The 26,611-nt window shown below is 42.8% G+C and overlaps 1 protein-coding gene across 1 annotated transcript in view; it reads right to left on the bottom strand.

Moving 5' to 3' along the window:
- The window catches only part of GALNT9 (polypeptide N-acetylgalactosaminyltransferase 9), a 746,930-nt gene that overhangs the window by 158,037 nt on the left and 562,282 nt on the right, over positions 1-26,611 (bottom strand). Inside the window, exons 7-8 of the mRNA XM_073676039.1 lie at positions 5,658-5,843; positions 4,746-4,883 (exon numbers count right to left, since the gene is read on the bottom strand). Coding sequence (XP_073532140.1) covers positions 4,746-4,883; positions 5,658-5,843 — 324 coding nt within the window. The remainder of the gene's footprint in view (positions 1-4,745; positions 4,884-5,657; positions 5,844-26,611) is intronic.

Below are 26,611 nucleotides of genomic sequence, written 5' to 3'. Positions count from 1 at the left end.
TGGTAGAAATACTTAATTTTCTGGAAAAAGGGAACCAACACTTTCAGCCATGACTGTACAGTACACGCACATAAACAAGCATACTAAAAAAAAATTACACGACACATGCATATTCACATGCAAATTTACGCAATACACATGCATGTACACATTACTCACTCATATAACACATTAACCCCTTCCTGCAAAACGCCGCAAGCCTACGGCACCGAGATCGCGCAGGCTGAAGCTGAGCACCGCCACGATTGAGTGCGGGTGTCAGCTCTATGAGAGAGCTGACACCCCTTAGCAACGCCCTTGATATCGCGGGACATCACAGAGGGTGTGAGCTCCCTTCGTGCCTCCATCAGCACAATGCGATGCGATCACGTTGTGCTGATGGACTTCATGGTGACCCCCGATCCCACGATGGCTGCGAGTTCCTTCAGGGTCCTTTAGGCAGGTGGCCTGTCAGCGCCTGCTCAGAGAGCAGGAGCTGAGACACCTCCTCCCTGCCTGTCAGATGCTGATCTGATGCTCTGCAGCGCAGAAAAATTGCAGAGTATTAGACCAGTGATTAGGGAAGGGAAAGTTGTTGCTCCATAGTGGAACAATGTAAAAAAGTAAAAAAAAAGTTAATAAAAATTATGAAAATATAAAAAAAACACACAAAATAAAGAACAAAAAAATAAAAAATATTAATCCAATAAATACATTTATCTGTGTAAAAAAAAAACAAACAATAAAAGTACACATATTTGGTATCGCTGCGTCTGCAACGACCCAACCTATAAAACTGTCCCACCTGTTAACCCCTTCAGTGAACACCATAAAAAATAAATGAAAAACAAGGCAAAAACTATGCTTTATCATCATACTGCCAAACACAAAAAGTGGAATAAAACGCAAAAAAGACTAATGTAAATAAAAATTGCTGTATCACTATATCACAGAAAACATCATCTTGTCCCGCAAAAAACAAGCCACCATACAGCTCTATCAGCAGAAAAATAAAAAAATTACAGCTCTCAGAATAACGCAATGCAAAAAGAATAATTTTTCTAGAAAATCATTTTTATTGTGTAAAGCACCAAAACATAAAAAAGACATTAATGTGATAAAGCTGTAATTGTACTGACTCGAAGAATAAAGGTGCCTCATCAATTTTAGCACACGCAGAACGGCATAAAAGAAAAGAAAAAAAACTATTTCATGTGCCCGAAAATGGTACCAACAAAAACGTGAACTCGTCCCGCAAAAAACAAGCCCTCACATGACTCTGTCAGCCGAAATATGGAAAAATTATAGCTATCAAAATATGGCGATGCAAAAACTTGTTTTTACAATAAAAAACGTCTTTTAGTTTGTGACAGCGGCCTAACATAAAAGCCTGATATAAATCTGATATCGCTCTAATCGCACAGACCCGAATAATAAAGTAATCTAATCACTTGTACTGCATGAGGATTGGCATAAAAAATAAAAACAATTCTTCACCTGCTATTCATTTGTTCATTCAGCCTCCCAAAGATCGCAGTAAGGCCTGGTGCATATTTATCCTGCGCTCTGCGCTAAAGCTTACACCAGGGTTTCCGTGTAAATTTCTGATATACGTGATTCAGATGGAACTCCCGGTGGAAGATTCCCTATAATAAGGCAGATGGAGGCACTGTGGATGCCGTCTGCCCTGTGATCCGGTGGTGTCTGTCTTTTTAGGTGTGCATAAAAACGCCGTGTGTCATAGTTTTGAAAAGAAGGACACCGCTGAACAGAGTCTAGATGGAGTCCAGAGTAACTCTGCTGCCTCATTATAGTGAATAATAACCTTGGGGGTTTCATCTGAATCACATCACTCGGAGATTTAGATGGAAACCCAGATATAAGTGCTCAGCGTAGAGCACAGGATAAATGTGATCCAAATTGTTATGCAAAATGTTCCCAATAAAAGCTTCAAATCCATTCACAAAAAAAGGAACTCCTCACTCAGGTCCATGATTTGTTAACCGAAATATAGGGCTTCCACGTTACGGGTAGTTCAAAGGCCCTGGAAAAGCTAAATGGCTCCTCGCCCTCCAAAAGAAATCTAGCGAATTCTGTGCTCCAAAATCCAAATGCGCCCCTCCCTTCTGAGCCCCAGTGTGCCTAATCTGCAGTTAGCATCCACATGTTTGCCATTTCTGTAGCGATGAGAGCCCGCCTAATTAATGGGTGCATGTCTACAGAATCACAAGCTGGGCACAATGTACTGGCCACTACAACATACTGGTCACTGCAATGGCAGTGTGCAATTTACACTGAGCAAAATCCACTGTTGCTTGTTTCTGGAAAACATCCATGGAGTCAAAATCGTCAATACATCAGTAGATAAATTCACAAAGGGTATAAGTTCAAAAATGGGGTCACTCGAGGGGGGATTCTGCTCTTCTAGCACTTAGGGGCTCTGTATATGGAGTCCGCAAACTATTCTAGGAAAATCTGTGATCCAGGAAGCAAAAAGCATTTCATCCCTCCAGTGTCTCATCGTACGGCTAAGCAGTACTGTAAAGCCACATATGAGGTATTTCTACATTCAGCAGACATTGTGGGACAAATTTTGGCGCCATTTTCACCCATTTCCCACTGTGAAAATGTAAAATCTAGGGCTAAAACCAAACTTTGGTGGTAAAAATGTATTATTTTTTCTTCACTGTCCAATGGGGGTCACTTATGGGGGCTTGGCTAATCTGGCACTTCAGGGGTTCTACCAATGTGACATGGCACCCTCAAACCAGTCCAGCAATATCTGAACTCAAATATGGCGCTTCTTCCCTTCTAAACTTTACATTGTGCCTCAAAAGTAGTTTTCGACCACATATGGGGTGTCTGCATACTCAGGAGAAATTGCACTACAAATTTTGGGGTCCATATTCTCCTGTTACCCTTGTGAAAATGCAAAATTTGGGGCTAAAAAACATTTTTGTGGGAAAAATTTGATCTTTTTTATTTTCACGGCTCAACAATATAAACTTTTATGAAGCACCTGGGGGTGCAAGGTGTTCAATACACATATAGATACCTTCCCTGAGGGGTCTAGTTTCCAAGATGGTGTAACTTGTGGGGGGTTTCCACTGTTTAGGCACATCAGGGGCTCTCCAAATGCGACATGGCGTCTGCAAATTATTCCAGCAAATTTTACATTCAAAAAATCAAATGGTCCTCCTTCTCTTCTGAGCCGTGCCGTGTGCCCAAACAGTAGTTTTGTCCCACATATGTATCAGTGTGCTCAGGAGAAATTGCACAACAAATTGCATGGTGCAATTTTTCCTGTTACCTAGGGAAAATGCAAAATATGGGGCTGAAAAACATTTGTATGGGAAAAATGTGATTTTTTTTTAATTTCATGGCTCAAATTATAAACTTCTGTGAAGAACCTGGGGGTGCAAGGTGTTCAATTCACATATAGATACCTTCCCTGAGGGGTCTAGTTTCCAAGATGGTGTAACTTGTGGGGGGTTTCCACTGTTTAGGCACATCAGGGGCTCTCCAAATGCGACATGGCGTCTGCTAATTATTCCTTTAAATTTTACATTCAAAAAATCAAATGGCCCTCCTTCCCTTCTGAGCCGTGCCGTGCGCCCAAACAGTAGTTTTGTCCCACATATGTATCAGTGTGCTCAGGAGAAATTGCACAACAAATTGCATGGTGTAATTTTTCCTGTTACCTAGGGAAAATGCAAAATATGGGGCTGAAAAACATTTGTATGGGAAAAATGTGATTTTTTTTTTAATTTCATGGCTCAAATTATAAACTTCTGTGAAGAACCTGGGGGTTCATGGTGTCACTTGTAGGGGGCTCTTACTTTTCCCTTCTTGTCTCTGGAGGCAGGTGTTTTACATGTTATGCAGAAGATTGATCAGTTTCAGGTAATAGCTAAGTAGTGTCTAAGCATATTATTTATGAAAACAGGGAATTTGTACATTTACAACCTTTTAATAGAGGGCCCTGCAGAGAGCATTAAATAACAGTGGCAGTTACAATAAATAGTGGCAGTGTCTATGAGACAGAAATTAATTATGGCAACTGTAATTCTTAAAATGGTAATCTTACAATCGTCAAACCTCGGCAGCATGAAAACAACTCGACTACACAGAACTGAGTAATATAAACAAAATGAAAACTTATAAGAGCTATGGTGGCTTCATCTGATTAGCATTCAGAAACATTAATATACCTTTTTTGTAAGCTCAAAAGTCCTTAATTACTACTAACACTATTTAATTTGCTATTTCATTTGTTACATATGTTAGAGATTAACCTATGTTCAATCTTTAATAGATGGATTATAAGTTACTTATCCCTCTGATCTCTTTGTTTCTTATCATCTAGCCATGCATACTGCTCTTCTCCTTTAAAACGTACCTCCACTTTCCAAGAAAACGATTACAGTGCAGGACTGTAATGTAATCTTATTTTAAATCAATCTATTATATGTTTGTGCTCATAATTCACAGCATGGACCGCCCAAAGTCTGTGCTACAGACTACACTAAACTAGGCAGCATCATGCTCCTTGCTCTTAGCTACTGTCTTTTGTGTGTGGGAGAAAGCTGTAAAATCGTCTGACGCTTGCTTTCAACTGAAGATGGTTTAGCAGCAGAGTGACGCTGCCTAGTTTAGTTAGTTTGGGCGGTCCATGCTGTGAGTTATCAGCAAAAACATGTAATAGAGTGATTTAAAGATATACTGGTATGCTTTAACATTTTTTTCTTATTAGAAGGGTTTCTTACCTCGCCGTAAGTAATAGTATTATTGTAAATCCTCATTTCTGGGTATACATTCTCCAGGTACCATTTAAAATTACGACACTGTAGTTTATGTCGAAGAGCCAGTCTTTCAGAGACATCGCCAAAGTCCATCCCAGGGTTCTTTAAAAAAAAGTAAGACCAGATATCAGGTTTCTGTTTCATAGTTCAGTGAATTGTCTTAACAACACTTTGCAGAAAATTGCTGTACATTTAACAGACTTTCAGAATGATCAACCTTATGATGCTGAAATCTGAGGAGCCATACAAGATACAGAGGCATAACACATTTAGGTAAATAAAATATTGATCACTTTGTTTTGTTACATTTCGAAAAGGATGTTATTTATTCATGTCATCTGTGCAGAGTGCAAATGTAATGCATCTGTCCTGTGATACATATCTCACTTCTTCATCTGCAGATGCCCTGCCAACTTTCATTTGTACTGCAAGCTTTTTGCATGAATTGATTTGAATTTATGAAAAATTAATGTTTACATACAAAATATTACGTTTGGAGTTCTTAAAATATTAAATTGGGATGGATTTAACAGTTTTTCAAATTGTCTTGGAAGCAGCATCATACTGGAAGGTCTTGAATGTACACATACTTTAGCTTTTGAGACAATGGATGTAGGCAGTGATAGATCTATAGCTGTATTAGCATAGCCTTTTTACGAATCTTGCAATTAAAGGTCTTTATAACTGCTAACCATGTGAGCAAGGTGGCTATGTCTCACAAAAAAACAACTAACTTTCACGTATTAAAGTTTATTCATTTCCATTTGGCTACAGGTTTTGTTTAGTTCACACTCAATAAAAAGGAACTGAAAAAGACATGGAAAGAACCAAAAATTAATTCAAAGGTTATTTCTTTACTGGAGACGTAAAACTTACTGTCATTGGTATGTTCCACGCCATATAAACATGGGACTTGAACTCATCCATCCAGACTTCTGCCGCCCGCAGGGCATTACGCTTTGCATAGTAATCAATGTCATTATTATAAGGCTTCTTTGTGCGTTCAATATGGGCAACTCTAGAACAAGGCAAAACTTCCATACTTCCTCCACATTGCCAGACCTAGAAAACAGATGTTCAAAACACAAGAACTTTAGGAAATGCAATACTGAACTTTAGGAACCTGACAGTATGATTTTCTTCTGAAATTATTGATTGGATGGCTATTAAGGTCAGTTACTAGTACAACCAAAAAGTGATAAATAGTAAAAGATAAATGTTTTGTGATAATACGATGTGTCAGTGCTGGAAAATCAAGCTTTGAAGCCACATGGAAATTAGCCTAGAAGTGCATTGACACACCCTGAATGCACTTCCAGCCTAACTTTTAGATTTCTTTAAAGCTTGATTTCTCATTGCTGGAATATCGAATTACTAGAAAACAGGCATAATTTTTATCATTCTACTGGAATCGATACAGCCATACCAGTAGATAAACCGTAGTTCAGTAGATAAATCATATTGACATGTTCACTTTAAAATTGAATCTTTAGGTTCTCTCTTGAATAAAATCTTAACTCATCTTTATAATATGTGGCTTTTAATTTTTCTGATACAAAGATCCAAATCCCCAGTAAAGACATAATAAAATTCAGACTACCAGCAGCCTCCTCCATGCATTGGTTAGGAGCCTACTGAATACAGCTTATGTATTAAACTGAATAGAAAGTCCACTCACTCCTGTGATAAAACATGCAAGGAAATATGTCACCTCTGAAAGCTGCAGCTGTGAGTCCCTGCTGTTTGACTGTATGCTTACTTAATAACACCAAAAAAATCCTCAATACATAATCCTAATAGCCAGAAAAGAAGCACAAACATATAACATCACTAAAAAAAGGAACTTCTTAATAAGGGCTAAAAATATCCTTATTTATGAATCATAAAAATGATTCAATCAGTATAACAAAGAATATCACAAGATTAGGGGTACAGATGAAGAAAATGTGGGCATACCTGGTAAAATAAATATATGGCACACTGTAAATATACTACAAAGAGAATACCCCTACATTCAAAATATGGACATAGTGTCAATATATCATAATTTAGCACATACAGATCACATAAAATAGATAACATAGATAAGTGATTGTTATCTATTTCATGTGATCCGTAGTATATTTACAGTGTGCCATATATTTATTTTATCAGGTGTACCCACCTTTTCTTCATCTTTACCCCCCCATCTTGTGGTATTCTTCGTTATACTGATTGAATAATTTTTATGATTCATAAATAAAGATATTTTTAGCCCTTATTAAGAAGTTCCTTTTTTTAGTGATGTTGTATGCTTACTTATCGTAATTGACTTATCTGTTCCACAGTGGACAGGAGCTGTTATATGGCCCCACCATGAACTGGAACAGCTCTGCACGATCGGACACGGCAAATAACAGTATAAAGCAGGTGCACATTTATAAGATTATATTAGCACTGGAACATTTTTTTTAATACATCCAGATTAGTGTTGAGCGAGCACTAAAATGCTCGGGTGCTCGAAGCTCGGGCCGAGCTCACCGTGATACTCGGGTGCTCGACCCGAGCAACGATCCCAATGTTAGTCTATGGGAGACCCGAGCATTTTTGCGGCGGCACCCCCGGCAGTCTGTAGAAAGCCTAAAAGTGCCCAAAACGATAGTGACAGTGCTCAAAAGACATGGGGACAGCATAAGCATCGCCCCAGGAAGCATTTTTGCCCCCCATGTCACTGCTGTCAACAACGAGGTCAGAGGTATTAAGCCACTTTAACGGGCTCACAATAAAACGTTCAAAAATGAAACTGAAATGGTTTTCCTGGGAAATATGTTAAGGAAGTTCCTTTCCAGGGTAAAGACTTGTGTATAAGGTAAAATAAATAACCAAAAACAAAAATACTCCTCCACACCTTGGGCTATGTTCACAAGTAGCATTTTTTATGCGTTTTTGCACTTTTGTATTGCTTTCAACCGTGACAAATGCATTCACCGGGAAATGTCATTTTAACATTTTACAATCTTATCTGGCCATGTGCTGTGTGACACATGCATACAGTGCTGAAAAGACATGGGAACAGCATGGGGAAGACCCCTGGAAGCATGTCTGACACCCAGGTCACTGCCTAAAAGTGTGCCCATCAGAAGTGATCGTTTCCGCATCAGAAGATGCAGACTTGCAACTATCCCTGTGCAAGTCCTTGTCCCAGGGCAGTGTTCAATTGTACCTCCCCCATTCCTTGCAATGCAAGCGCAAGTATGCAGCCTGCCACCCACCCACCCCCAGGCTGCAATGCCATACTGCTAGCTTGCTTGCGCTTGAAATGGGGCCTTTTAGTTTGGAGGAGGCCGAAGCTGGCCACTACCTCATGGCTGCATCGGCAGCGATGTATCCATACTCAGTCCCCAGCCGCCCGGCGGATGGGTGTCCACACTCGGTCCCCAGCTGCCAGGGGGTGGCCAGATGTCCATACTCGGTCCCCAGCTGCCCCGCAGTCGGGTGTCCACACACGGTCCCCAGCCACCTCTATTTCTCCTTGAACCTTCCCCCACACTTTTCTTAGCCTGGCCTGCTTTAGGGCAGCATTGGACGATACCACCAGAGAACCAGACTCCTCCGGTGGGCCCTGGCTTCTCCATATGGGGAGTTGAGAGTGCCAAGGTGAAGAGCATGATGATGATGATAGAAGTTAACATCTGCTTTGTTTTCTTGGAATGCAAACGTAAGTGTGCAACCTGCCACCCACCCACCCCCAGGCTGCAATACCATACTGCTAGCTTGCACTTTAAATGGGGCCTTTTAGTTTCGAGGAGGCCGAAGCTAGCCACTACCTCATGGCTGCTTCGGCAGTGAGGTATCCATACTCAGTCCCCAGCCGCCCGCCGGCCGGGTGTCCACGCTCGGTCCCCAGCCGCCAGGGAGAGACCGGGTGTCCATACTCGGTCCCCAGCCGCCCCGCGGCCGGGAGTCCACACACGGTCCTCAGCCGCCAGGGGGCGGCCGTGTGTCCATACTTGGTCCCCAGCCGCCCCGCGACTGGGTGTCCACACACGGTCCCCTGCCGCCTAGGGGCAGCCGGGTGTCCATAAACGGTCCCCAGCCGCCCCTATTTCTACTTGAAACTTCCCCCACACTTTTCTTAGCCTGGCCTGCTTTAAAACAGCATTGGACGAGCCGACCAGAGAACCAGACTCCTCCGGTGGGCCCTGGCTTCACCATCAGGGGAGTTGAGAGTGCCAAGGTGAGGAGCATGATGATGATGATAGAAGTTAGCGTCTGCTTTGTTTTCTTGGAATGCAAGCGCATGTATGTAGTAGCGGCTAGGCCTGAGGTGGTCAGCGTTTTGGCGCATATCCTACCTCCTCCGAGGATTGCTGGATGTTTTCCTGCTACTATCCCAGTTCTATGACTCCCGTTAGAACAAAGCTTCAGGTGATGAATGATGGATGAGGTGGTGGCAAAGGAGAAAGAGCAGGAGGAACAGGGACCATTCACATCAATATCAGGCCAGTCAACCACACATGTCTTGTAGGATATGTTTCTGTACCAAAAGGAGCGGTTCGGCTACAGAGTGATAGGGCATGCAGTGAGTGCAATGCCTAACAAAAATTTCGAGGCACTCCAATGCCCCTTGGAAGTGACATGGACGTCAGAGGGCCTTAACTAAACCATTTTTTCCATTTATAGCAACTGGGTCTCCTGTGCACTGTTGGCCTAAGCAGTGAATGGAAGGCTTTCCAAAAATTATGAGGAACTGCAATGCCCCTTGAAACAGATGTGGATTACAGCATACTAAAAACCTTCTACCCATTATTGGGGAGTGGGTCTCCCTTAGTGTTTGCATATGCATTGAAAAGCAAAAGCTGACTAAAATTAGGAGGAAATGCAATGCTGGTTGGAAGAATGGTGGAGGTCGCAGTGGAATAAAAAGACAATATCAATGCCCCTTGGAAAAGTGGTGGAGGTCACAGTAGCTTAACAAGACGGTTTTAATGCCCCTTGGAAGAGACATGGAGGTCGCAGTAGCTTAACAAGACGGTTTTAATGCCCTTGGAAGAGATGTGGAGGTTGCAGTAGCTTAACAAGACGGTTTTAATGCCCCCTGGAAGAGACATGGAGGTCGCAGTGGAATAAAAAGACAATATCAATGCCCCTGGGAAAAGTGGTGGAGGTCACAGTAGCTTAACAAGACGGTTTTAATGCCCCTTGGAAGAGACGTTGAGGTTGCAGTAGCTTAACAAGACTGTTTTATTGCCCCTTGGAAGAGACGTGGAGGTCAAACTGGAATTAAAAGACAATATCAATGCCCCTGGGAAAAGTGGCGGAGGTCGCAGTAGCTTAACAAGACGGTTTTTATGCTCCTTGGAAGAGAAGTGCAGGTTGCAGTAGCTTAAGAAGACGGTTTTAATGCCCCTTGGAAGAGACGTGCAGGTTGCAGTAGCTTAACAAGACGGTTTTAATGCCCCTGGGAAGAATGGTGGAGGTCGCAGTGGAATAAAAAGACAATATCAATGCCCCTGGGAAATGTGGTGGAGGTCGCAGTAGCTTAACAAGACGGTTTTATTGCCCCTTGGAAGAATGGTGGAGGTCGCAGTAGCTTAACAAGACGGCTTTGATGCCCCTTGGAAGAGACGTGGAGGTTGCAGTAGCTTAACAAGATGGTTTTAATGCCCCTTGGAAAAGACGTGGAGGTTGCAGTAGCTTAACAAAACGGTTTTAATGCCCCTTGGAAGAGACGTGGAGGTCACAGTGGAATAAAAAGACAATATCAATGCCCCTGGGAAAAGTGGTCGAGGTCGCAGTAGCTTAACAAGACGGTTTTAATGCCCCTTGGAGGTATGGTGGAGGTCGCAGTGGAATAAAAAGACAAAATCAATGCCCCTGGGAAAAGTGGTGGAGGTCGCAGTAACTTAACAAGACGGTTTTAATGCCCCTTGGAAGAGACGTGGAGGTTGCAGTAGCTTAACAAGGCGGTTTAAATGCCCCTTGGAAGAACCATGCAGTACAGCATCTTAAAAACATTATTCCCATTATTGGGGAGTGGGTCTCCTATAGTCTTTGCCTATGCCTTCCAAGCAAAAGCTGCCAAAAATTAGGAAGGAGGAACTTGCAATGTTGGCAACACATGCCAAGGTCATCCTGGTGATATAGTGGTGGTGGAGGCTGAGGATAAGGAGAAGAGCAAAATACAGCCGAAATGAGGAAGTATATACCCATGTGTGGGTGTGAAGCGGTGCATGGGAATACACCTCCCGAAATAACACAGTGGATTTGACTTTATGCTACTCTGCTGTCATTTGGTGGTGATGAGAAGTCTGGCCCAATCCAGCCCTTGTTCATTTTGATAAGGGTCAGCTTGTCAGCATTGTTAGTTGACAGGCGAGTGCACTTATCTGTTATAATTCCCCCAGCGGCATTAAAAACACGCTCCGATAACACTTTAGCGGCAGGGCAGGCCAGGACCTCCAAGGCGTACAGGCGAGTTCATTCCAAGTGTCCAGCTTGAATACCAAAAAATTAAAAGGCACAGAGGAATCACAGAGGACGCTGGTACGGTCGGCAAGGTACTCCCTCACCATCTTTTGAAACTTTCCACTCCTTGTGAGAGTACCCTGCGCCTCAGGGCCTGTAAGCTGGGCGGGTCTCAGAAAACTGTCCCAGAACGTTGACAGTGTTCCCCTGCCTCTGCTGGATTGGAGTTGCATCTCTCTCACCTGTACAACTTGGTTGAGCAACGAACTGTGACCTCTGCCGCTAGCGTGTTCAGATGGGAATTTTTTTAACAGTTCTGCAGCAAGGGCCTTCTGGTACTGCCCCATTTTTGTAGACCTTTCCACCTCAGGAATAAGAGAGTGAAAGTTCTCCTTGTAGCGGGGGTTTAAAAGTGTTACCAACCAGTAATGACTGTCACCCAATATTTTGACAACGCGAGGGTCACGGTTAAGGCAACGTAACATAAAGTCAGCCATGCGTGCCAGACTGGTAATGGGCAAGACTTCCGTGTCCTCACCAAGATGACGACTGATCATGCTCTCCTCCTCCTCAGGCCACCCACGCTGAACCGACGGTATGACAGTTGTACAGGTACTACCGTCTACAGCGCATGATACCAGCTCCTGTTCTTCCTCCTCCTCCTCCTCCTCCTTCTCTCCCTCATTGTCCCCCAATGCATATTGGGATGAGATGAGGCTGGGCTGTGTGTAATTGCCCATTATGGGTTCTTGATCCATCTCATCATACTCTGGTTGCAATGCCTCCTCCTTAATTCTCTGCAGAGAGGGTTGCAAAAGACAGACAAGTGGGATGCTGACGCTAATGATGGCATCATCGCCACTCACCATCTTGGTGGACTCCTCAAAGTTTGTCAGGATGGTACATAGGTCAGACATCCAGGTCCACTCCTGAGGTCTTATGTGTGGAGTCTGACCTGAATATCGACCGCCTTGTTGCAGCTGCTACTCCACAACTGCTCTCTTCTGCTCACACATCCTTTGCAACATGTGGAGGGTAGAGTTCTAATGTGTGGGGACATCACACACCAGTTGGTGTGCCGGAAGCTGCAAACGCTGCTGCAGCACAGCAAGGGTGGCGGAAGCTGTAACCGACTTGCGAAAATGAGCTGACAGGCGGAGTACTTTGACGAGCAGATCTGGCAACTCGGGGTACGATTTAAGAAACCGCTGAACCACAAGGTTAAGCACATGAGCCAGGCATGGTACGTGTGTGATCTTGCCTCGCCTCAGAGCCGCCACCAGGTTACGGCCATTGTCACACATGATCATGCCTGGATGTAGGTTCAGCCGTCTCAGCCACAGATATGCCTGCTCTTTCACAGCTGTCTACAACTCACAAGCAGTGTGAGGTTTATCACCTAAGCTTATGAGTTTCCGCACAGCCTGTTGCTGCTTGGCTGAGGTAGTACTGCAGTGCTTCCAGCTTGTAACTGATGTGGTGATATCTGAGATGGAGGCTGAACATGAAGAGGAGGATGATGCGCAAGAGCTGTACACTGTGGGGGCAACTCTGACTGACATAGGGCCCGCAATCCTTGGTGTGGGGAGGATGTGTTCCGTCCCAAGGTCCGACTGGGTCCCGGCTTCCACTATGTTTACCCAGTGGGCCATCAGGGAGATGTACCATCCCTGGCCACAAGCACTTGTCCACGTGTCCGTTGTCAGGTGGACTCTCCCAGTAACTGTGTTGTTGAGGGCACGGCAGATGTTTTGGGACACGTGCTTGTGTAGTGCGGGGATGGCACACCGGGCAAAATAGTGTCGGCTGGGGACCGAGTACCGAGGGACGGCCACCGCCATAAGGTTGCGGAAGAATTCCGTCTCCACCAGCCTAAAAGGCAGCATTTCCAATGCAAGCAGTCGTGAAATGTGCGAATTTAGGACCGTGGCCTGTGGGGCGTTGGTTGAGAATTTGCGCTTTCATTCAAAGCTCTGGGATATGGACAATTGAACGCTGCGGTGGGACCTGGACGTTGATGCTGTTTCTTGAGAAACTGCAATAACAAGTGAAGACTGAGAGGAGGGGGCATCTTTGCATGCAGTATGGACAGGGGATTGCCTTGCACGCACAACAAGGGGTTCTATCACATGCACAACAGCGGAAGAAGCAGTGGTGACACCGGCTGACACTGGTCGTGGACCCTGGGGTTCGCCCCACAAAGTCGGGTGCTTTGCTGCCATGTGCCTGATCATGCTGGTGGTGGTCAGGCTGGTAGGTTTGTCACCCCTGCTGATGCTAGCATGGCAGGTGGTACAAATGGCCTTTCTGGGGTTATCAGCAGAATCTTTAAAAAAATTCCAGACTCTGGAAGACCTACCGGTTGTACTGGAAACGTCCCTCATGTTGGTGTTACGGGGAACTGTTGCCCGCATTCAGTGAGCGGCCACCACACTACTTCTTCCTGCCTGTTGGGGTACTCTGCCTCCCTCCCCCTGCTGGCCTTGCTCTGCGTGTCCTCCTGCCACATTGGGTCAGTTACTAGATCATCCACCACCTCCTCCTCTTCCACTTGCGCACCATGATCCTCCTCCTCACTTCCTGGTAATTGTGTCTCGTCATCGTCCACCTCTTGTGACAAATTGCCAGCGTCGACTTCCTGTGGCCGTGGCTGTTCAAACATTTGGGCATCGCTACATGGGATCTCCTCTTCCACCACTTCAAGCGGAGCAGGCGAGGGGCGCAAATATGGAAATGGACCAGTGAACAGCTCTTCAGAGTGTCCAAGTGTGGGATCAGTTGCTGTCTGACGACACTCGGCATGGTGGGAGGAAGGAGCATCAGGGTGAGGAGGAGTATGCGGTCGAGACTCACGGCTACTAAAACTTGACTGTGTGGAAGACAGACCGGAGTTGGTGGTGCCCAGGTAACTGGAAGTATTATCTGCTATCCAATTAATAACCTGTTCACACTGATCAGTTCGCAATACTGGTGGGGTAGTGTGCTTCCCTAGTAATTCGGTCAAGAAGTGGGAGCGAGAAGATGTGGCTGTTGGTTGTGGCACATTTTCACCTTGGCCACGGCCCCATCCTCTACACGCACCATCACCAGAACGTCCAGTTCCACGTCCCTTGCCACGCGCCTTGCCCATTGTAAATGAAGTAAAATAGCTTACACTCGCACTATCAATGGAAAAAGGGTAATAAAAAGGAGATTAGAACTGTGGAAGAGGAAAACCACAGTTCTATTTGTCTAGCGTACACCAGAATCTTTTAAACAGATATATTTGTGACTGAACAGACAGGGAGACACTATTACTGTTTTTTTTTTACGTAAAAGAGGCCAAAAGCTGGATAATACAGAGATTTGAACTGTGGAACTGCAAAACCACAGTTCTAATTTACTGGCGTATACCAGACTTTTTTAAACAGATATGTTTGGGGCTGAACAGTCAGCGACACACTCAAACTGTTTTTTTTATGTAAAAAAGACCCAAAAGTGGATAATACAGAGATTTGACCCGTGGAACTGCAAAATCATAGTTATAGTTATGTGGCGTACACCAAAATCTTTCAAACAGATATATTTGTGTCTGAACAGTCAGGGAGACACTATTACAGTTTTTTTTTACGGCAAAAAATGCCAAAAGCAGGATAATACAGAGATTTGACCCGTGGAACTGCAAAACCACAGTTCTATTTTTCTGGCCTACACCAGACTCTTTTAAACAGATATATTAGTGTCTGAACAGTCAGGGAGACACTATTACTGGTTTTTTTTAAGACAAAAAATACCAAAACAGGATAATACAGAGATTTGACCCGTGGAACTGCACAACCACAGTTCTATTTTTCTGGCCTACACCAGACTCTGTTAAACTGATATATTGGTGTCAGACCAGTCAGGGAGACACTATTACAGTTTTTTTTTATGGCAATAAATGCCAAAAGCAGGATAATACAGATATTTGACCCGTGGAACTGCAAAACCACAGTTATAGTTATGTGGCGTACACCAGAATATATTAAACAGATATATTGGTGTCTGACCAGTCAGGGAGACACTATTACAGTTTTTTTTTACAGCAAAAAATGCCAAAAGCAGGATAATACAGAGATTTGACCCGTGGAACTGCAAAACCACAGTTCTATTTTTCTGGCCTACACCAGACTCTTTTAAACAGATATATTAGTGTCTGAACAGTAAGGGAGACACTATTACTGTTTTTTTTACGACAAAAAATGCCAAAACAGGATAATACAGAGATTAGACCCGTGGAACTGCACAACCACAGTTCTATTTTTCTGGCCTACACCAGACTCTTTTAAACTGATATATTGGTGTCCGACCAGTCAGGGAGACACTATTACAGTTTTTTTTTACGGTAATAAATGCCAAAAGCAGGATAATACAGAGATTTGAACCGTGGAACTTAAAACCACAGTTATAGTTATGTGGCGTACACCAGAATATATTAAACAGATATATTGGTGTCTGACCAGTCAGGGAGACACTATTACTGTTTTTTTTTTTTACAGCAAAAAATGCAAAAAGCAGGATAATACAGAGATTTGACCTGTGGAACTGCAAAACCACAGTTATAGTTATTTTGCGTACACCAGACTCTTCTAAAAAGATATATTAGGGTCTGACCAGTCAAGGAGACACTATTACAGTTTTTTTTTACGGCAAAAAATGCCAAAAGCAGGATAATACAGAGATTTGACCTGTGGAACTGCAAAACCACAGTTATAGTTATGTGGTGTACACCAGAATCTTTTAAACAGATATATTGGTGTCTGACCAGTCAGGGAGACACTATTACAGCTTTTTTTACGGCAAAAAATGGCAAAAACAGGATAATACAGAGATTTTATCCGTGGAACTGCAAAACCACAGTTCTATTTTTCTGGCCTACACCAGACTCTTTTAAACAGATATATTGGTGTCTGAACAGTCAGGGAGACACTATTACTGTTTTTTTACGGCAAAAAATGCCAAAAGCAGGATAATACAGAGATTTGACACGTGGAACTGCAAAAGCACAGTTATAGTTATTTGGCGTACACCAGACTCTTTTAAACAGAAATATTGGTGTCTGACCAGTCAGGGAGACAGTATTACAGCTTTTTTTTACGGCAAAAAATGCCAAAAACAGGATAATACAGAGATTTGACCCGTGGAACTGCAAAACCACAGTTCTATTTTTCTGGCCTACACCAGACTCTTTTAAACAGATATATTGGTGTTTGAACAGTCAGGGAGACACTATTACTGTTTTTTTATGGCAATAAATGCCAAAAGCAGGATAATACAGAGATTTGACGCGTGGAACTGCTAAACCACAGTTATAGTTATGTGGTGTACACCAGGCTCTTTTAAACAGATATATTGGTGTCTGACCAGTCAGGGAGACACTATTACAGCTTTTTTATGGCAAAAAATGCCAAAAACAGGATAATACAGAGATTTGACCTGTGGAACTGCAAAACCACAGTTATAGTTATATGGCATACACCAGAATCTTTTAAACAGATATATTCGTGTCTGACCAGTCAGGGAGACACTGTTACAGGTTTTTTTTTACGGCAAAAAATGCCAAAAACAGGATAATACAGAGATTTGACCCGTGGAACTGCAAAACCACAGTTCTATTTTTCTGGCCTACACCAGACTCTTTTAAACAGATATATTGGTGTCTGAACAGTCAGGGAGACACTATTACTGTTTTTTTACGGCAAAAAATGCCAAAAGCAGGATGATACAGAGATTTGACCCGTGGAACTGCAAAACCACAGTTATAGTTATATGGCATACACCAGAATCTTTTAAACAGATATATTCGTGTCTGACCAGTCAGGGAGACACTGTTACAGGTTTTTTTCTACGGCAAAAAATGCCAAAAACAGGATAATACAGAGATTTGACCCGTGGAACTGCAAAACCACAGTTCTATTTTTCTGGCCTACACCAGACTCTTTCAAACAGATATATTGGTGTCTGAACAGTCACAGACACACTCAATTTTTTTTTTTTTGGGGGGGGGGGGTAATACCAAAAGGTTAATAAGACGCGTATTTGGACAGTCTGAGTGAGGAAAAAAAAAATACAGGAGTTAGATGAAAAAAATAATAATTTTTCCTGGCCCCTGAGACCGGGGTGATAAGTCTAGCAATTTGACCAACAGGAGCACACAAGACTGTAATGCAGCGTTTGCTGGTATAACCACTGCGTCTCCTATACAGCCTGCCTGCCTGCCTGATATCTGGGATGGATATTAGTCCTGAGAAGGACGGTGTGTTTGATTTGGCAGGCTTTAGAGACCCTACGCTACCTATTTTGCACTATATATCTCTCCCTAACTCAGCAGCACTGACCCTACACTGGCTGATCCGGAGCGACTGTGTCCAAGATGGCGGCGCCCGGTTTTAAATACTCGAGGTGACGCTGTGCGGCCAGCCAATCACTGTAATGCCCACAAACAACATGGCTGCGGCATTACAGTGACTGGCTGGCAATCCCTGCATGTTCATTGGCTCTGTAAAGAGCGCCAAACGTGCAGGGCGGAGACCCGAGCTCCCGCCTGAGTTACCCGGAAATGCTCGGTGCTCGCCGAACATCCCGAGTAGCGTGATGCTCGGGCGAGTAACGAGCAGTGTCGAGCATGCTTGCTCAACACTAATCCAGATCAATAGATCAAGGTCTATTGATTAAAATGTATTGTGTTTCTGGACAACCCTTTTTAATCCATGGACTGTAGGCTAAAATAAATATTTGCAATTGGGTTTAATTACAAATTTTGCACTGTTTGTCGTCTATAGCCTCTTTTTGTCACTGTTTATTTCTGCCTGCAGAATGAGTTAACAGATAATCTTTCAGTCTGCATGTTCTGAAAGTTTGTAACTATTTTATTTGTCTTTTTCAGAGCTCTTCTGGGCTGATATAAGACCACAGACCACATCAAAGCAGAGCTAAACTTTTTGGTCATAAGTCAGTTAAGAGATGCTGATAAAAAGATTGATACAAATCAGCTGTCAAGTGCTGGAAACTATGAGGGCTCAGCACCGAAGCCCGCATCAAAGAGGGGGAGGTGACAAATGACGTAAAGATACATCATACGTCGTAAAGGGGTTAATGGGATAAAAATGTTGATGGGAGTGCTTCTGTAACTCATTCAGCAGCCACGAATCTGCAGGGTAACAAAGACCTGGTAAAAGCCAAAACAGTGCAAAGTTTTTGATGAAACACAATTGCAAAATTGATTTTTTAGCTCAAAATATATGTATTTAAGTAAAAAAAAAGTCTCCAAAGGTGTCCATATCTTTTAAATGTGTGCAATCATACCGTTTATGGTAGTATATTTACAGGCTGCAGCACAGAAATGGAGAAGAAGTGAGACAGAGCAATCAGATTTTTTTTCCAACATATCAATCAGAAGAGCAAATAGAGGAGACACTTGCAAAGAATGTGCATCAGGGGCTGAATTTGCATTAAGTTCTTGTAGTGATGCCCCAAGCATAAAGCACAAACTGAAGTTTTCATCAAAAGAGCATTCAGCATTTCCACCTCCAGCCGCTCCTCCTTCCTCGCTGCTGGAGGCCTGCTATGTACGACAGAGAACTCCAGGCCTCTCCCGCAGCTCAGAGATTAACATAAACTTGTAAAATCAAAACATCAACATTAAAAACAATATATAGTTTATCTGTTGGTAAATTGCCAGCAAACAAAGAATATTGCTTTTCTCACAGCAGAGGAACAGAAATGAGGCAATCGGAAAGTGAAGTACTGGAGCTATTGATACCAGTATCTGTGTATCTATACAATCTATCCCTCATGGACTACTTTATCACAGCTTTCAGAGTTAAACAAATGTCAAAATGTTCTTGTTTGACATGAATTTAAGAAGATGAGATGTTTCCTTACAAAGCAGGTAATAGAAATATATTTGGTATTTTTTTTTCTAACTTCTATAATGGTGGTGATCACTTGGTAAAAGCCTGCTGTTTATGGATTTGACATCTACAGACCTCATTTTATTAGACAGTTATCATCTGAAATTTCCAAACAACACTGCCTCGAGAATACCATTGATGTATGAAATCTGGTCCAATTCTTTTACGTGTCTACCTAAAGCTGGCTCACAGCACACCCCAGGCATATTTATTACCATTGTGCATGAAATGAGAGAAGTGGTTTGTTACATTATCATTGAGAACTATAGTTAAAATGCCCATCTCTAATGGAAGTGTGTTCCCTCAGCTATCAGAATGATAATTACTTGATTTCGAAATTATATTTGTCAAGATCTTCAAACACTACACATCAGATTACAATTGATGGGGAAATCATGGACTTCACTATCAATGTGATGCAACTTTAAAGGGAACCTGTCACATTGGATAACACTATTTACCTGCCGATAAAGGGTTAATTTCCAGTTAAATAGCATTAGAAAGGTGTCTGGCCGGCTGAAGCATGGCTCTCTGGAGAAAATGAACATGATACTTCCTGGGAGCCACGGGATTTCAGTCATACGGTCACTACTCAGAGCACAAATGCACTGCAGACAATACTGTCAGTCAAAGGGCCGGGATGTGCTTACAGTCACCGCTCTCACTGCTGTAAGTGGTGACTGTAGCCATGCCAGAACACCTGTATGACTGAAAGACGGCGACTCCATGGAGGTATGAAGTTGTTTTTCTCCTGGTAGCCATGCTTTCAGTAAGGCAGCCGGTCACCTTTCTATAGCGTTATCCGATTTTCATCACCAGTTTAAAGAAATTAAAATGAATTGAATATATAATTGATTGGATTTAGGTTTTCTGGAATAAAAAATGTGGGATATTTTACTAAATGACTTCAGGAATTAACGTTGTAGAGGGGAGATATTTCACAAGATGAGGAGTTGTTAGTTCCGAAATGATATGGTCATACACGCATGATCATGTCGCTACTAGACTACTGCAAAAACCTCTTCTCATCTTCTATTATGGCTAAGTGCATATGTTTTAAAGTGTTACTTCATTTTCAGATGACTTTTCAGAATAAGCTGTGCTGTGTGTGACGCGCCCCTGGGCCTGAGTCGCGCAGCGTTGCGCACGCGGGAGCCTACCCGGAGCCGGATCGGATAGGGGTAGTAGTCTCGTGGCGATGACCTGGTCCGTGCCCAGGGAGTCAGACTAAGTGGCGGTATATTAGCAGTAGATGTAGGACGACTACGCCACCCGTTGAATGCAGCTATGGAGCTGCCACTGCAGGGCAGACCGCTGAGGCCGGTGGAAGGATGGTGCAGCGTGGATGGTGTAACCCCCAACGGGAGGGGTATGGCCTCAGGGCAGCCGACGTGGATGATGGGGGTAGCAGGAACCACTCAGAGACGATGCGGTGTAGTTCAGGGTCTTTACTGGTGACAAAGATAGACCCTCCCGGAGTACTGGCTAGCGGTCGGGGCCTGGTCAGTCCTTGAGCAGATGGGATCCCCCTTGGCCAGGCGGAGTTGTAGGCCTCCCCAACTAATTGTACTCTTCTGGCTTCCTTGCTAGAGGCGGGTAAAGGTAGCCCATGTCCCTGAGTGTACCGTGTGGTGCTCACCCGTATGGCCGGTGACTCGGGGCCTTCTAGTGGCTTCCGCTCCACGACGGCGGTGCTGGTCCCACGCGTGTGACCGTGCCTTCGGGTTTCTTGGCCAGAGGACCTGAAATCCCCTGCCGGTAGGTTTCTGCTGCTGGGTCAAGGTTAATCCCCACAGCCTCGGACTCTGGGTCCGGTGGTAACTCTTCAATCAGGGCGAGCTCTTCCGCTGCCAGCCCCTGATTCCTTTTAGCACTGCTCCCACTGAGCTCCTGATCTTTCTTTCCTAAGCTGCTCCTCTTCTTCTCCCTAACCCTGCCTCAGCCCCAGTTTTATATAGGGGAAGTCCTTCCAGGACCGGGCAGGAGGTGTGGCATGAATAGGATTCCTGACCAAGAGACCTCCCACCTGCTCTCAGACATAACATTGCTATTACTGTGGAGACCAGACCCCTGGGGTGCCACATGTGCATGCATGAAGGTTAACACTAATTTCTGGCCATCATACCACTTGTATCCTGCATTATATAGTGGTTTCCCTTCTACAGGCTCAAGTCACTAGAAGCAACAACGGCATCTTGAAGTATACTCTGCCTCGTTCTCCCTACAACTTCTCCCCTCTTCCTTCTATATAGACTTCTATAGGCAGCAGGTTTAATTTTCACAGATTTGAGCATTTTTTGTTGACCAGTGTTGGAGACAGGGGTGGTTTCATATTTTTGCTTGTACTTTTGATTTTAACATGTAGTCACTCTTTAAACTCTTTAACAATGACATATGTGAAGCCTTATTACCTAGTCTCACCATATATCTTTACCCTCAACTCCAAACACCACCCCCATTCTACTCTTTTTACAACCTTCTCTCCTCTAGACCTGTCTGCTCATCACATTTTGGCCTCTCATGGTGCAATCTTTATTCTCTACAATTGACCAGACTTATAGATTTCTGGCACTATAAAAATACATAACAGTAATAATAAAATAATAATATAGCGAATCATTGCTATATCATAATCAGACATTTTAGAGTTGAATATTGAAAGGGTCATGGATATCACAATGTTGGGGATGCCATTGTGGCCAGGCTTCTGAAGGTAGATTTGACAGAGACAGGAATAGCTTCCAGCTACTGAGACTTCAATAATAATTACTATACAGTCGTATTCTATAAGGAAGTCAATATTAATGTTGTACTTCCCTTTTTTTAGATGCAGAAAATTCTCAACTTTCCAGTTGCTGATATTCTAATCTGCAGAACCATCATTGCGGCAGTTAGCCTGCCTGCTTCCAGCTATAGTTTATGTCTGCCATATATCTAAAATATTCATTCCCAGAGATTATTTACGGCTCATATTGAAATTCAGCCATGGATAGGAACGTGGAACTCTCATTTGTAAAAAAAAAATTAAATCACTTTGCAGTAGATACTATGTGAATATTCATCAATTGGTATTAGAATTCAGTGTGTCTTTGTCGTTGTCACCCAGCCGGGTACATTGTAGTGCAGACCAGTTATTAAAGAGATCAAGTTCTGCACACAGTGACACTAGAGACTTTGTGTTGACACCTTGCACAAAATATATCACTTATGCATGAAACTGCTGTTTGGTAACAAGCATCTTTGTGAATTTCACTGCGTCAAAGGGAGTTTTTTTAGCATCCGATCACACACACCTACACAATCCCACAGGGCCATGACAGCGAAGGCAGGTTGTAATAAGAGCTGGCAAGGAATTCTGATTTAATTTGTCTAAAAATATTCATGACAAGAACCACTCACCCTTCGTGCATGATATTAGGAGGCAGTTTAGCAGCAAGCTTATTACAATGACAATTCCTGGCAAGAGCTTCCTTCACTTAAGACACCCGGGCTAGACAAGTATACAACATTAACCCCTTGAATGGCAGATATTCTGGAGGAGGCTATTTGATGCACAAGATTCTTGGTAACATATTAAATGGTCCATTAACATAATATTCATATCCATTTGAAAATGTTCTTAAATTAAACAAAATGGTAATGATTCTACGTAAGATGAAATATGTTGGATTATCAGAATAAATGTGACATGCAGAAGTAGTGCTGTTGCTTCAAAAGCATGCAGCAACTTTTACAAATGGCACAAGCACAGGAGAAAGGAAGTGTTGTGTTTCAGAAGCATCCAGCAACTAGAGGGGTTAACACAATCACAGGAGACAGGGAGTGTTTTAGCAGAGCCCCAGGGGGATTGTGGGGAACTTGTTATTGTAGTCTGGCTGAAGCTGAAGAGAAAGGTGGTGTGTTATCTGGATCTGACAGAAGGCAACTGAACAGGATTCAGATCAGGAGAGAAACTAAACACAGGTCAGATAAACTCCCTGAACTAACCGTACAGAGTGTTATTGGGCAGGAAGATAAGGACTGGAAGGAATTATGTCACAGGGATCATCTCCCTCATCAAACCCTCCCCCCCCCTGCATCTCCATGCAGGGTAAAGAATGCTGTATACTATTGTGTCCTTGTGAAGGAAAAGCCTGTGGTTGTGTATGCATAGAAGTGTGCTGCTAAGAGATCTAATCTATGCTGAATTATGCTACTGAAGAGACTGTGCCTTGTGAAGAATCTACTGTATTGTTACTGGAGCTGGTTGCTCAAGAAACTCCGACTATACTGTAATGAAGATTGTTGCTGCAATATCCCTGAATTGCGCTGGCCGCAATTGAATTCCACTGTTAAACTGTTGAAAAAGACTCTTGTCAGATGTGTCTGGTCAGCAATTGAATCTATTGTGTGCCTGAGAGATGCTGCAGCCTATGGTCACCCTGTGTAACGGTTTCCCCAGGATTCCAAAGAATTCATGAAACCCGTCTTGCCCTATCTGAACCTAGCGGCGTGCGTGTAACATAAACCCTATGAATATAACTTTTTACAACATATAGACATCAAAGAGGGCTACCCCAGTTTATGAACCTCCCATATGAGTCAGAGTAACCGTTGATAAGCAGAAGTTCTTGCTCATTAAGACTTGAGCCACCCATTCATGTATTAAATTGTTGGCTATTCCTTATAAAGGCCACCATGTAATACTGCAGGTCTTTGCTCCGGTCTTGGAGGCCAGACCCACAGTGATCAGCTGATTGCTGCAGCAGATGCCAAATTAAAGGGTCTGTCTATGATGAGAAATGTGGAAGCATTTAGGATACAGAGCAACTCAGCCATGAAGCGGCAGACCACATAAAGTTACTGCAGAGGTGCAAAGTGCATAAAAGTCGCCAATGTTCTTCTGACTCATTTATTGCAATGTTCCAAAACTTCTCTAGCAATAACTAGAGATGAGAGGATTGATCTGCGTAGCATGAGTTTTTAAGTCATATCTCCTGAAATTCACTGTTTCATGCGAATTACAAACATTTTGAGATTTGATTTGCAAAAAGAAACTCAACTTGTATGCCATCCTTTCCCACACTGCTAATACATCAGAAAATGGGCCAATGTAATTTTGCATTGGCCGCATGGGCCTCCCCATAATGGCGTGCAGCTATGACATCTTACAGATTATCTGATTATCGTCACAGATCAGCTGTTCCCAGTGGAGCACAGTTTGTACGGCAGAGTCCTTTTCTATTTCCAGAGTCACTGGGTAAGTCTCTTTCTTCTGTAGTGTATAAGCTCTTATGGTCAGTGGGGTCTTCTCTCTCTTTTTCTCCTTTGTCATGTGTAAATTCTTATAATCAGTGGTGTCCTCTCTCTTTTGACTGTAAAGTGTAAACTCCTATGGTCAACAGGGTCCTCTCTCGCTCCTATAGAGTATAAGCTCTAAAGGTCAGCAGGGTCCTCTTTCTCTCTCTCCTCTCCCCAACGTGTATTTTCCAAGCAATTACAAACTTTCCTGTGTTGAGAGTCGCACTAATTTATTCACAATAAACAAACTTTTTGCTGAAAATTCTGTAAAGTCGGTGAATTCGAATTGCAAAAGTTCTGCTCATCTCTTGCAATAACATGAACATGAAAACTGTGTGCTGGGAACTTTATAGCATTGGTTTCCATGGTCAAAAAGCTGAATGCAAGCCTTACACGACTAATCACAAAGCCAAGTTTTGGAATGAATGGTGTAAAGCACGCCACCTGTGCACTATGGAGCAGTGGAAATATGATCTGTGCATTGACAAATCATGTCTCTCTCTCTGGAAGTCTGATAGATGAATGGTGAATGCCTGGAGACCTTTACCTGCCTGACTTCACTATGCCAACTGTAAAGTGTTTAGTGGAGCAGGGATAACGCTATGGAGGTATTTTTCAGTGGCTAGCCTAATCTCCATAGCTGAAGGGAAGTCATAATGCTTCAACATACCAAGACCTTTTGGACAACTATATACTTCCAACTTTCTAGGAACAGTTTGTCAAAAATACTTTCCATTTCAACATGACTATGCCCCAGAGCTCAAAGAAAGATCCATAAAGACTTGACTGGGTGAGTTTGGTGTGAAAGAACTTGACTGGCCACAAAGAGCCCTGATCGCAATCCCATCAAACACCTTTAGGTCATGTCATGTCCAACATCAGTGTCTGACCTAATAAATGTTCTTGTGGATTAATGGGCAAAAATTCCCACAAACACAATCTAAAATCTTTTAGAAAACCATCCCAGAAGAGGGAAGCTGTTACATCTACAACATAAGGACCAACTTTATATTATTGTCTAATGTCTATAGATTTATAATGGGATGTCATAAAAGTTCCTGAAGGTGTAATGTGCAGGTATCCCAATACTTTTCTCCATATAGTATATAAATAACTCTTAATTTCATATGGTATATAAATAACTCTTTATCTGTATTTTTCTCCAATGTCTCACAGTTTTTTTTGAAACTCTGATACTTTAGGCATCTGGCAAATATTAGTGCTATCAACCTCCTAAATGCATTTTTTGATCTTTTTTTGTTGGCCTGTCATTTTCTTTTTATTTAGGTCACTATCTACATTTTATCTATATGAATCGCTTTATCTGAAAGCTGTATGTTTATTAATACTAATGCTGGTGAAAGCTTCTTTAGTACAGTCCTACAATTTCTAAAGGTCGTCACCAGAAGCTCTCTGTGCCCTTTTTTACCCCTTGTTGTTACGTACAGAGCCGTAATTGTGCTAATTATAATTGTCAGTGAGCAATATCTGATTTGCCTGAAAGGTGAAATGCCCAGTCGATTCCTATGCTATTCGTGGATGACTAGGAAAGTTTCTGATGATGGATTTTATGATGCAGAACTCTTAATAGGGTCACTCAGAGGTCAGATTTGCAGGATTTTTTTTAAATAAGTGTATGAGCTTTCCACTATCTCGCTAATACATGGTCAGACAGTCCTTCGACATTTAGAGCATTTAGAGGTGTAATCCCTTGCGCAATGTGTCAGCTTATTGCTGTCAGACCCTGGGCTGCTTTCTATTCTCCCTATGGAATTTAGCGGAAATACACAAATGCAATTTAGAATAACTCATGAAGGTTATTTCATAGAGATGTTCAATGTAGTCTGTGTCTCATGCATCAACGGTTCACATTTCATAAGTACCTGAGAACAGCATGGTAATTTGAGCAAACAAATTAAAATTATTTACTCATTTTAATTCTTAGAAATGAAAGAAAAAATGCTCTGTAATATTAGAAGCTGCATTGCCCCTGTATATCTCTCTAATTTATCATAGATGTATGTACAGATAACACATTGTTAGTGATGACTCTATGTTCACAATGTTGTTCGATTATCCGAGGTGTCAACTGATCTCAGAGATTAATTTAATGTGGAGAGAGCAAGGTGTGCCACTCAATACTAAAATCAATGGGAAATGGAAGCCTATATG

Source organism: Phyllobates terribilis, unplaced genomic scaffold (genome assembly GCF_046119375.1).
Source record: "Phyllobates terribilis strain yellow unplaced genomic scaffold, ASM4611937v1 Scaffold_1__5_contigs__length_1240528914, whole genome shotgun sequence".
Taxonomy (NCBI): domain Eukaryota; kingdom Metazoa; phylum Chordata; class Amphibia; order Anura; family Dendrobatidae; genus Phyllobates; species Phyllobates terribilis.
This window is presented reverse-complemented; position numbering and strand designations above follow the sequence as displayed.